This window comes from Siniperca chuatsi, linkage group LG2 (genome assembly GCF_020085105.1).
Source record: "Siniperca chuatsi isolate FFG_IHB_CAS linkage group LG2, ASM2008510v1, whole genome shotgun sequence".
NCBI classification, from domain to species: Eukaryota; Metazoa; Chordata; class Actinopteri; order Centrarchiformes; family Sinipercidae; genus Siniperca; species Siniperca chuatsi.
In genome coordinates this window covers 474,988-487,604 of record NC_058043.1, presented here as the reverse complement: position 1 = coordinate 487,604, position 12,617 = coordinate 474,988, and the positions used below count along the sequence as shown (strand labels likewise).

Here is a 12,617-nt window from a genome sequence, read left to right as displayed (position 1 = left end):
TCCTGAGGGGAGCATGAACGATGAAGCACGTTTCATCCAGCAGCAGCTGCTGAGATGTTGTCGCTAACGTGGCTGCAAACTAAAAGCACTGCAGCAGCACGTGTTTACCTGTAGGTGGCAGCATCAGCACGTCTGCAGTAACTCTCCTGCCCTGTAGGTGGCAGCAGCTCTTACAGTGAGCGAACAGCGCCCCCTGTTGGACAAACTGCTACTTTATAAGAAATTAGATGTTTTCTTTCACATTTAAAATTATTTAATGGCTATTGTTCGTTGTGTTAATATTTCTAAGCTGAATTCAAAGACTTTTCAAGGACCTGAAGATGCTGATTCAAGGACTTGATGATCAATGAAAAACAGGTTTACGTAGAAAGAGAAAAAGCAAATGACCCAGTGATCATTAAATATTGATTTAATATTCAATTGTCATATTTACTTGTGAGGAAATGATTAAGCAGAACGAGTAACCGACCAAACAATCGATGCATTAGAAAAATAAAAAGCATTTTGGACTAAAATAACAGCAAAGATTCATCTGTAGTTTCCTCCGGACGTCCACCTCCTGCGCACGAGCTTTAATTCAAATGTGGCGTCTGATTTATAATTTTTAGTCACAAAAACATCATCTGACAGAAACACGACTCCGGTTAATTCAACACCGTGCAGCGACAAACATGAAATACCCAGTTCCTTCAGTCCACGTGTTTCTGTCTGTTAATGACTGTCGCTGCTGTAGGAGACCCAACGTTTCACTCTCAGGAGTCGGCATGGCACGACACGACAACTTCATGTCCCGATTATCCTGGCCAAAATACTGGAGATTCACGATATTACCCCGATAATACGCTTAGAACGGCACTAAAACATGCTGGAATCACTTTACATTTTGTTAAGGAATATTTGTATGGCATCACAGAGAGGACACACGCCCTTTTAGTGGAAATCAATCTTAAACAAGGTCGTCATAAATCACAAGGTCCCCCTGCACCAATAAAGGATAAATAAATCAATAAAAAAAACAGGAACATTGTGTGAGTCTGTTCTTTCTTACGTGATAATTCCTCTATTTTTTAAATCCGGCTCCAGGATGTCAAACGGTATCAGTATATAAAATACAGGATTTACCCTTTAACAAAAATAAAGTCTAACTGGTTTTGGGCTTTTCAAGTCACTCGTGAGGATTTTCACGATGAACTTCTCGTGTTTTTTTTTTTATCCCGATCTGCGATCAAATCGTGTATCGTCCCATCCCTCCTCACAGTTCACACGCCTTGAACTTCCTGTTTGTTGAACTGAACACCGTCACTGTGACCTCAGCATCAATCGTCAACGAAGAGTCGAAGGTCCAGTTTAGTTCGGTTTCTCATACGTCTCAGATGTTTTATCATCACAGTAAACCGAATCTCTTTGGCTTTTGGGCTCTGTGCAATTTTAATAGCGTTTTTTCCCCCATTTTATAGACAAAACTCAAGTCAGTAACGGGCAGATTGTTGGACAATGAAACTTGTTAGCTGCAGCTCTATTTCCCTGTCGCTCCGTACAGCCTCTCTCCACACGATGGTCTTAATAACAAATCAATATGTGATCAACAGAAGCACCTCCTCCCGAGTCCATTAAACCAATTAAATACCCAGAAATATCACGAGACCGCCTGCTGCTCGACGCGTCTGAGGAGGAACAATGAGGCTGATGTTCAAATAAACCGGCTCATCCTACAGTTATTAGTCGACTAAGAAGGTGAATGTTTAAACGATGAATAAATAACGGTGACATGACAGAGCCGTATATAATACTCAGTAATACTCCAACATATCGGCAGTAACTGAAACCTGGCGAGCAACAAGATGTCTGCCGACAGGCGCAGCTCCAAACTTCAATCACCAAACTTTTTGTTCTAAAACGTTTGTCGGTCTTTTTATTTTGCTCAAAGTCGCGACAGAGTTCAGGCGGCGCTGCGTGGAGAAGCAGAGCAACGTTTGCCGGCTGAAGTCTGAGACGTTCAGTTCAACAGTCAGAGACGATTCATTAAAAGGGACGGACACCAGTTCTCAGTGATCTACTGTGTATTGATTATCGGTGATTATGTGAGACAGTCTGAGCAGTTAGAGGAACATTTTCTACATTAATGAGATAAATTCATGCAAATCAATCAGATTCCAACACTTTGAGCTTCCTCTCACTCACTCAGCGATCTTTGGCTTTAAAGAAAAACGGGACCAAACGAAAAGCTTCGGCTGCAAACAGCAAATAGAAATACTGAACAGATTTCACACCTGACTCCTCAAGCCGCTTCGTGGTTTCATCCCATCGGTTTACTGGTTTGATTCCAACGAGCGCGCTTTGATTTTACATCCGAGTTGCACAAAGAAGCTGCTGCCATCAAAAATAAAAAAAAGCCTCACTGTTTTTCAGGCGGATCGATTCGATCGGTGGATCGAGCCTGCAATCGTTTTGATAATCGATTAATCAGTTTTCTCAAATGTGAACATTTGCTGTTTTCTTCTATGATCGTAAACTAACTGGAGCCGCAACGATTAATCGACAAAATTAATCAACAACTATATTAATAATTTGCTCTGAGTCACTTAAACAACATTTTACACTATTTTCTGACAATAAATGGTCAATGGATTAATTACCTTATTCTTTGGTAGATTAATCAATAATGAAAATTATTATTGAATGTGGATTTGAGTCGATTGTTTCATTTGAATGATTTTCAGAGGCCTGAAGTGGTGAAATAATCCTGTATTTTACCAGAAATCGTGATGAAATAAACTGAATTTGGTGGAACACAAACATATTTTCTGTCTTTCTTCCTCCTTTCATCATCAGCCGACGCCGCCGATCTTTCCTGGCTTCATTTCTGATGAAAACAGCAGCTTGTTTCTGTGTCTGGGACGCAATCATCAGCACAAAGACTGCAAAATGTAATAAAATAAAATAAAAAGAAATAAAAAAGACTTGGCTTTTGTCCCGACGCTGTTCAGGCAGAACACGCTGGCGACTCACAGTGAAGCCACAAGTTAAGCCCTTCAAACCAGCACAGTTTTACTCAGCGAGTCAGTCATGAAGCGGCCCTGAATCATGTCGGATTAGTCGCAGCTGCAGAAACACAAACACACGTGGACTCGGTCTGATCCACGTCAGAAACAAGTCTACAGAGTCCAGCAGCTGTGTGTCTCTGTAGTGTCTGAAAGTGCAGCTTTTCATTTCCTCAGCGTGACAGGCGTTTAACGACGAGGTCGTCCTCAGGCGTCCTGGAGGTAGAGGACGGCGGCGAGGCGCCGGGACACCAGGCTGCGGTGCTGCGGCTGCAGGCAGTAGGCGATGCTCTGCTCCACCTCCTGGCAGCGCCGCAGGAATCGGCAGCGGTCCCGGGCCAGCTCCTCCCAGGGGCCCCGCCGGTCCTCCTCCTCCTCGCCACAGCTGGCGAAGAACTCCTCCACATCGTCGCAGAAACGAACCTGACGGGAAGAAGAAGAAGAAGAAGAGTCCTGAGTCAGTGCTGCTGGTGCACAACTTCAAATCTGTTGACAGGAAGTTTTCAATAAAGTTTAGTGAATTCTGGTAGCCGGGTGGGACTTCGGACGTCCGGTACCAGGGTGCGTGTTTTAATATCGGACATGTTGAATGAGTGGGAGAAGGCTACAGTAAAGCAAACGCACCTGTTGCTGAAGGAGGAGATCAGGCTGAAGTCCGTTTACGACCCGTTAACGGTTATCATCTGGCCGACAGATTTCACAACTGCAAGACTTCAGTGTTTGAGACGCACGTTTCTGAAGCAAAGTGATGTTTACTCAGTTTGTTCAACATTTATCCATCATCCATCCCAAAAGTGTAAAATGTCAAAGATCTGACTACACACACCTCTCTCTGATCGGGATCAATACGTGAGGAGAGGTGATGCAGTCCCGACTGATCTGCTGCCAGTTTTACTGTTTGTTTCCTCTCGAGTTGTTTCTGCAGCAGCTCTGCTTATTATTTATAAATATAAACATTACATATAAAAATGCACACGACCCGACGCTGAAGACGCTCAAACGCTGTTAAACAGGAAGAAATCTGCTGCCGTTTGCGGTTCTGTCTACTTCCACCTGACAGGAACTGAGAATTAAAGCTCACGTTTCATTTCGGGAGGTTTAAAATCAGTCTGACTGACGTTACCGTGGAAACCGATCCTCCAGCCTCACCTGGTCAGGTTACTGTTCAGGTTTAGCTTCACGTCAGGCTGAACCGGTTTTGCAATAAAAAAAAAACAAACAAAACAAACAAGATATAATCACATTTTCACACGAGCTGCACTTCAACTCGTGCATTAAATGCAATAAGTAAGTCGGACTCGTGGCTGCAGCCTCGTAACAAACGTTTCTCTTTAAACGTCACGACGCCCAGAAATCTGTTTCCACCTGTGTATTTGATGCTTCAGTTGTTGAGTCTTTTTGGACTTTACGCACGTTAAAAATCAACATGAACAGGTGAAATTAACACCCGATCAGCACAGGTAACCTGAGGCCGAAGGACGAGCTGCAGCAACACCGTGAAGGTGTGGAGCAGGACCGAGCTCCGATTGGCTGTTGATGGCGTTTGAAAACACAGTAAACTCGTCTTTATTATGTTTGAACTGTTGCCCCCGGTGACCTGCGCTGATGCTTTATTCTATTAAATGTATTGTTTTTATGTTCACAACAACAGGCTCAGCGCTCAGACTGGATTCATTCAGAGTTCAGGAACAGGGACTCCGAGGGTCGGGGGGGTCGGCTCTGTACTGCGTCACACGATGACAAACTGGTCTGAGTTTCAGTTCAAGTCAACATGTTTCATCACATGAAGAGCTGCAGTAAAACGAGACGCTCTAAATCCAGAAACCCCCCCAGAGACGGGGGGGTTGTGTTTCAGGCTCAGGGCAGAACTGACGACACGCTGTTGAACTTCCAAGAAATGACTTAATAATAAAACTGTCACGCTGTTCAAACACAGTCTGTCCTCTTTGACATGTTTCCAACATCAGTTTCAGTTCAGACACAAAAACCTTCTTGTTACTTTGACGTTATTATACGAATTATTATAAACTGCTACACGTAACAACAACAACAACAAGTCCTGGACGTCAAAGAGAAACTGAACGACAGGAAACAAACTGACCTTCTTGGAGCTGCTGCAGCTCTGTGAGGTGGAGGAGGTGGAGCAGCCGGAGGAGGTGGAGGGTTCAGAGAAGCCGCTGTCCAGCCTCTCCTCAGCCTCCTCCTTCCTGTACTCAGGTGGAGATGCTGGGTTACGGCGGGGGGAGTGAGAGGGAGTCTGGGAGGCCTTCTTGGCCCTGGCCCGGGGCCCTGCCTTGACCGGCTCTCGAGTCCTGAGCGGGGCCTGGAAGTTAAAGGGGCTGTAGGGGTCCGAGGAGGAGCTGAAGGAGCTCCACAGGCGGAGACTCTCTGCTTCGTCCGCCTCGCTGGCCGAGGTCGAGTCGTCCCAGACGTCGTGGCCGGAGGGAGGGGAGGAGGAGGTGAGGGGCGGGAGGGGGAGCGGGGTGAGGTCAGGGGAGGAGGCAGGGGTGGACTGGGTGGAGGAGGGCGGCGTGGCGCTGGGGATGGTCCTGGGCGGCGTGCTAATGGTGTGCAGGCGGGCGGTGAAGTTTCGGGGGTTGTACGGGTCCAGGCTTTGGCACAACGAGCTCCAGAGCCGCTCCGCCTCAGAGTCTCCCTCGCTGTCCGAGTCTTCATCGTCGTCTTCGTCAGTGGAGTCGGACAGATCCGACGAGCCCTCGCTGTCGAAGCCGTCGTCGTCGTCACTGGACTCCCCGTCTGATTGGCTGCTGTCGTCGTCACTGCAGGGGCAGCCCATGATGAAGGCGATGGTTTTATTCTGGCACTGAGGGGTGGTGAGCGCCGTCGCCTCCGCACACTGACCCTCCTGGGCGGCTGCTTCCTGTTCTTCCTCATCTTCCTGTGCCCCCTCTTCCTCGTCTACCTTTCCTGACGTAGACCCTCCCTCCTCAGAAGCCTCTTCCTGCATTTCTGTCCCGACAGCGGCACTAGGTTCAGTCGATCCCGTCTCCTGCGGTGGCCGGTCTTCACGCGGGGCTTTCGCCATGTACAGGTGGCACATCTGGAAGTGTTCCTCCTCCAGACTGGAGTAACCATTGTCCTGATCAGGGGTCAGAAGTGCCACCTCGCTGCAGGCGGCGGCAGCTCCTGAACTGCTCAGGTGGTTACTGATGGTGAGCCGGTAGTCTGGCGTGGACCCCGCTATGTTCTGGACTGTTTGAAGGCCTCCATTGTTGGCCAGCTCCTCTTTGTTGTCAGTCGGTCCAGTGTTTTCTCCCAGCGTCCATCTCCTACCGCCGCTCTGCACAAACACGGCGGTTGTTTGGGCAGCGGGGGCTTTTGTCCCAGCCACCGGGTGTTGGGGACAAAGCCGGCCTGTCTCCGTCCCCTCCTCAGCCCAGGACACATCTGACAACAGCCCTTTCTGCGGGCTCTCCTCGCCGCCCCAGAAGCTGCCCCACCACGTCCTGCTCTTGCCCCCGCTGCTCTTCACTGAGGCACCCACCGCCTCCATCACCCAGTCCTTCCCTCCGGCGGGTTTCATTTCCTGAGATGACACCGAGCTCACCCCAACATGGCTGAGGAAAGTCCTGACAGAAGAGAAATATCCAATCTGAGATTGCTGGCAGAGACTTGAGTCCATTTCTTCTGCGCTTTGAATCCCGATTTCCCGTAGAGAATCAGCGGTCAGCCAGGCTAAAGCGCTGCCGCCACTCGGCTCCTGCAGGCCGGCGGCCGCGTCCTGCTGACACCGCAGGTAGGTCAGGTGAGGAGCCGGGTGCTGCGTTAGCGGCATCATGTCGTCCAGCTGTCTTAAAAACTCACTTTCTTCATCAACAAAGCTGTTTTTTAAATCCCCACTGATCCACCCGCCTCCGGTATCAGACAGGGCCGGGGCTCGGGGCCGCCCCGGGAGATATTTTTGCAGAAATGACAGCGCAGGCCTGGACACCACGGACAGCAAGCCGATCCACGAGCTTTCCTGACTGTCCAGCCCGGGAGAGGCGACTCCTTGCCGGGGCGGAGTGGACGAGCTCTGCCCGCCGGATAAGTGTCCCTGGCCGCTCATACTTCTGAACATTTTCTTCAACTCAAAAGTGCAAAATCGAAATTATCTGACATAACCTGAGCGACAGAGACAACTCGGTAAGTTAGTGGCAGCTGCTTTATAGTTTAGCTGCTAATTTGACAGCTGTCAAACTGTAGGGGGCTGCAGCGGCTCCAGCCAGGTCAACACGAGCAGCTAATGGCGTTTTCCATGTATACAAGCAAAGTGTTTCAGTGAAGCATCGTCTTTACTCTGACCGGCACCGACCCTCACAGCCGGACGGGACCCAGGAAACGCCGTCCCTGACGTGGGCGCGCTGCGCGGCGGACACGCTTTGCTGAGAGTGGTGGTTGGACTTCTTTCTTGTGGAGAGTTTCGTAAAGACGCTGCTGGAGTACAGAGAAAGGCAAAACACACTTGAATCGCGGAACGAGGAGAAATCCAGGTCTGAAGATGAAAGGAGAGCCATTTTGTCTGCTTTTAATGTCCGGGGAAAGGCGGCGGCTGGAGGTCTCCTCGGGCTTTCAACGGCAGCCGGTGATGCTAGCGGGTTAGCTTAGCAGGGGCAGCTAGCTTAGCGGTTCTTTTAAACCACGGAGCGACGAGAGATTCAAGAGATTATATCCACAAAAAAACAACACACTCTGTCGGCTCCGTTGTCCGGGTCAAGTTTTAATCTCCTTCCAGTGTTAATACTGCTTCTGTTAGCCTGTAAAGTAGAAGTTTAACCGCCGCGTCGCTTCCGTCTCTGCGCTTCCGTTTGAGATTTCATCAGAAAGTCAAGGGACCGTCGCCAAACGCCTTCCTTTAGGAAGCCGCGGCCAGGGAGCGTCGCGGTGTTACCGGGGGCCCGGGGAGCGTCGCGGTGTTACCGGGGGCCCGGGGAGCGTCGCGGTGTTACCGGGGGCCCGGGGAGCGTGCCGCAGCTGCACGTACACACGGCTGCTCTGTTGCATAATCAAAGTCCAGGCCTGCAGCCCTTCCTGCGGCCACGTGTTCACCAGCCTGCGGCCCTCACACGGCCCCTTACTTTGACCCACAGGGCTGAACCTGCACCAGGTGTTCTAGCTTTTAAAGCCTCCCAGGAGTCAAGCAGCAGCCTGCTCCTGCCTTCTATTCCCTTAGTGAAAAACATTATAGGAGCTATGTATAACACTAATAATAAAAATAGCTTATTGAGCTTATTGTCATCCGTATATTGAATAACAAGACAAAAAGACATAAAATGACTTTTAATTTTGACTTATTCTTTCATGCATTGGGAAGAAAAATAATGACCAAAACAAGCTCCTGTCCCCTTGAATTAAAAAAAACCCTTAAACCTTTTATTTCCCAGTTTGAGGGTTTAGTGCAGTGGTTTCCAACTTTGGGTTCAGGCCCCACATGGAGTCCCAGGATGAATCTGAGGGGTCCTTACTAGCCTATCATCATCATGTTGGTACATTTCTCTAGTCTTTGCTTTTTGTGAAACACTCTGAAATCCTCCAAATGTCAAATCAAGTCCAGGTGAAGGTAATCAGCCATTTATCAACAGGCTTTAATTCGTATTTTCGTGATTCTGCGTGAGGACGTCACGCGAGATGATTTACGTCTTGATGCTTTTACATTTTGTCCGTTTTATACACCTGGTCCCCGAAACCATATGTCATTTTGTACAGAAATTAAACGACTAACTTGTTCATTTAAATCTGCAAATAATGAGAGAAGGAGGAAGATGAGAGAAAGCGTATGCAGGTAGGGAAAAGAGCAGGAGAGGATGAAGGTGAAGAAGAGGAGGAGACGTTCAGATGCAGGGAGAGAAAAGGAAAAAAGATGTTTCAGAGGAAACTCAACCTTTTTTTTTTTCAGTTCAAGTTTATTTTGTAGTGCAAATAATATAAAACATGTTCCAAAATTAAAGTTACACATTAATAACAGCCTGTAAGTCAGAGCGGTGGGTCACACGACGCTGCAGTGGAAAATCTAAGTCACATTTTCACTTCAGTATGTACAGTACGTAAAGATCCAGTTCACTGTGAACTTACATTCTGTCCCTGTGGCCCAGCGTGCCACCGGCCTCGGGACTCAAACTCACCACCTTCACTGCACAACACTCCTTCCCATCACAGCAACACGAGGAAAGCTGCCTTTTTTTAAAACGAGCGGAGTAACTTCACACTCCCCGAGTTACTCAGGTGTTGGGCTGCGCTCTTCATCTGAATGTTTAAATAATACTTGGCACCGCCTCTAAAACTCGCTCCGTGTCCTGTCCGAACACAGCGGCCCCGACGGCGCGTCCCATAGCGACGCCGGCCGCCTGTCCGGCAGCCGCTGCCATGGGAAAGGCCCACCGGATGTTATTAATATTAAAATAAATGCTGATTAAACCGAACTGAGCAGCCTCAGCTGCAGCTCACATCTCAGGAAAAGCATTTATGAATCTGAACTTCTTCTCGAGCTTTCGAACATGTTTCTGGAAAAGAGTGTTGAACAGATCAGTGGAGTTTGTTTCCTGCAGGTTCCTCAGTTTGTCTCGTCCGCGGCGCAAAAAACAACCTGCAGGAAAAGAACTCGCTTCCCCTTCAATATTCACTGCGACCTGGATTGTTAGAAACCCACGGACGCAGTTTTAAAACGGCCACAAATCGTTCCCAAAAAGTACAAAACCACAGGCAGAAAGAGGATTAAAAAAAAACAAGGAATGAAATGCAGAAACGCGGAGCCGGAGGGCGAGCGGCGGCCCGTGCTTCAAAGACGCTGATTAGCGGATTATTAAGAGCTGAAAGGAAACGAGACACGGCGAGCTTAAAGGCAAACTGAGCGACACCTCTTCCTCCTGACCTCTCTCAGACGCTCACACAGATAGAAAATCAAATCCACATCCTCGCTATAAAAATATCCCGCAGTCTGCTTCCTGTCTGTACGGCGCTAACACAACTCGACTCCAACACCACTTCAGCTACTTCCTGTTAGCAACATTTAGGCTAAAGCTCTGTATGTACAGAAACACTCCTGCAGCTCACAAAGTTAAAACTCTTCTCTTTTTGTGCTGAAATCGCAAGGTTTTATTTTCCAGACGCAAAAAGCTGCAAACAAATGTCCCTGGAATTCTTAAATGCAGCTTTTCGGTCCTGGAAAAGTCCTGGAAAATGACTCAACTGGCCACAAACGGGTGGTTTTATCTCATTAATTACTTCTGTATTAAATAAAGTTTCTAAAAAAAAGTTTCTTTCTCGAAATGATTTACAATAAAAGTTGTGTAAAATGTGAACAAACTGTCTGAACAGTAAATGTGCATTTACTTTCTTATTTTTCTCCACCTTCATCCATGATAATGTGAGTGTAATGAGATTATGAGATAATAAGTCTTTAATTGTAATTCTTCTTCTTCTTATTATTATTATATTAATTCTGAACTTCGTGTCCGTTTGTCTGATGATTCAACGCGTGCAGACAGGAAGAAAAATATCACTAAATCATCAGTCAGAACCAAAAGCAGTGAATATTATTCTAAAAAATCACTTCAAAGGGAATCGTTTGATCATCGAATCGTCTGAAAACAAAGTGAAGAAGAAGAAACATCAGAGTCTGAACAGGAAACTCCTTCATCTGTCGTCCCTTCAACATAAAGGCGTGAGTGAATCCAGACTGTCTTCGATTAACGACATTACAACTAACTCTGCTTAAAGTGTAAAAGTTCTCATTTGTGTTCACATATTTACGTTAAGTTTAAGACCGAGAACAAAAGAACTAGTTAGTCGGTTTAACTCATTAACTTCATTGGACTGTTTGTTGTCTTGAAATCAAATCGGGAGAATTTTAAATTTTGAAAAAGTTTAAAGGACCTGATCATGAAAATAAATCTGCCTCATTCGCAAAACTCTGATGAAAATGTCTTAAATAATTATTTATTTTATAATAATTATTGATCTGATAAATTACCAATAAAAGTCCAGATGTTGTCTGTGTGAGTGCGTTCAAAAACTAACCAAACGTCTCCAAAATAACGTTTTTCTGCTGACGTCAGTGAAGGTAAACTGCAGCTTTAAACCTAAACTCTCTCACGCAGAGGGAGGATCAGCCACACGGCTTTTACTTTGAAAGGGTTTTCCTTTTGTCTTCTGTCCCCGTGAGGAGAACCGCTTCTCTTCTTCTCTTCCTCTCGATCCACCGCTTCCTGTCTCCTGTCTGTCAGTGGCCAGAGTCGGAGCCGGCGGCACCCAGCTGGTGCCAGTCCACCCAGTGCTGACCCGGGACCAGCCTCTTCAGAGGGATGAAGGTCTCTCCCAGCAAGGTGTTCTCCCAGAAAGCCCCGTCACCAAGAACCCGCAGGTGGATCACCCTCTGGTCCAGGTCCCCCCGAGGGATCCGCTCATACACCAGCTGGAGGGGGGAGGGAGGAGGAGGAGGGGAAATCAATAAAAGGAAAATGAGACCGAACAGAAGAAGAAGACAAGAAACGAGGACGGACGAAAATACATAACTAGAGTCAGCGCCCCGCGGCGGCCTGCCTCCACCAGCCAGTCACGCTGCAGTTTCCATCCAGACTCATAATATATATACAGTGAAGACTTGGAGAAAAGGTATAACGTGTATTTTAGGGCTAAATGGAAGTCATCACTATGGAGGTGGAGCTCAAACCCTCCAAACACTACGGTCGCTACCACGCCTCAGACCCCGAGGTCAGTCTCCCCCTCTGTTCCTGAGCTGCGGTGTTGAATAACGGACAAAAAAAGGGTTTTTCCAGGACATTACGATGTCACAGCGAAGTTGACCTTTGACCTTTTGGGTAAAAAACGTCATCACGTCATCTGTGTTTCCCATTAAGCATCTGTGTGAAACTCTGTCATAATTACCGCATCAGTTCTTGAGTTATGGGCAAAAACGTGTTTTGTGAGGTCACGGTGACCTTTGACCTCCAGATTTGAATCAGTTTGTCTTTGTCTTTGTCAGACCTCGAGCCAAACTTAGGTCACAAAAATGTGATTTGAGACTCGGTCTTGACAGCTGGAAGACTTCGGGTCCCTTCACGCTGTGTGATTCTGGTCCGTCTGAGACCAAAGTCGACACTCGTGAGAGAAACGTGGTCAAATCTTTGATCCAAAACGTTCTCACTGCGAGACTCGTCCACCGACGGATGATTTGTTAGCTTTGGAGACCGTAACCAGCCTGCGGCGACCGAACCGACCAATAAGAATGGGACTACAAACTGATACCGTACAGACTGACATGCATGATTGAGACTTGAGTCCACAGGTTTGGATGTATTTTCTGCTGCTTTAAATGTTGCTGTTTAAACTACAGTGTTGTTACCTGAATGTTGAGGTGAGTTCACTTTAGCTTTAGCTGTTAGCTCAGAGAAGCAGCGTATGTTATCGCAGCTCATGTTTGTACGCCTGCACGCCAGCAGCTCATCGGGTTACTTCACTGTCCCATTATTCAGAAGAGCCGCTGGTTTCTGATTGGCTGGCAGGTATCAGGACTTCCTGTTTCTGTGCTATCAAGTTTAATATCATCTGCATAATAAGAAACGTCCGCATACTAACTGA

The 12,617-nt window shown here is 47.4% G+C and overlaps 2 protein-coding genes across 3 annotated transcripts in view; both read right to left on the bottom strand.

The window, feature by feature from the left end:
- Positions 1-394: 394 nt before the first annotated feature.
- Positions 395-8,611, bottom strand: LOC122886256 (protein phosphatase 1 regulatory subunit 15B). The gene is made up of 2 exons (XM_044218210.1): positions 5,143-8,611; positions 395-3,464 (listed from the first exon to the last, which is right to left on the bottom strand). The coding sequence occupies exons 1-2, from the start codon at positions 7,120-7,122 to the stop codon at positions 3,249-3,251; spliced, it is 2,196 nt and encodes a 731-aa protein (XP_044074145.1). The 5' UTR covers positions 7,123-8,611; the 3' UTR covers positions 395-3,248.
- A 312-nt stretch (positions 8,612-8,923) lies between these two features.
- pik3c2b (phosphatidylinositol-4-phosphate 3-kinase, catalytic subunit type 2 beta) overlaps positions 8,924-12,617 on the bottom strand; it is a 47,325-nt gene continuing 43,631 nt past the window's right edge. For both annotated transcript variants that reach the window (XM_044218126.1, XM_044218117.1), the window contains exon 33: positions 8,924-11,451. In XM_044218126.1, the coding sequence (XP_044074061.1) occupies positions 11,260-11,451 (192 nt within the window). In that variant the 3' untranslated portion in view covers positions 8,924-11,259. The remainder of the gene's footprint in view (positions 11,452-12,617) is intronic.

Excerpts from the sequence above, each read along its gene's own strand:
- LOC122886256 (XM_044218210.1), bottom strand. The coding sequence starts at position 7,122 with ATGTTCAGAAGTATGAGCGGCCAGGGACACTTATCCGGCGGGCAGAGC. Across the intron at positions 3,465-5,142 it reads GCTGCAGCAGCTCCAAGAAG|GTTCGTTTCTGCGACGATGT; the intron begins GTCAGTTTGTTT and ends TCTTCCCGTCAG.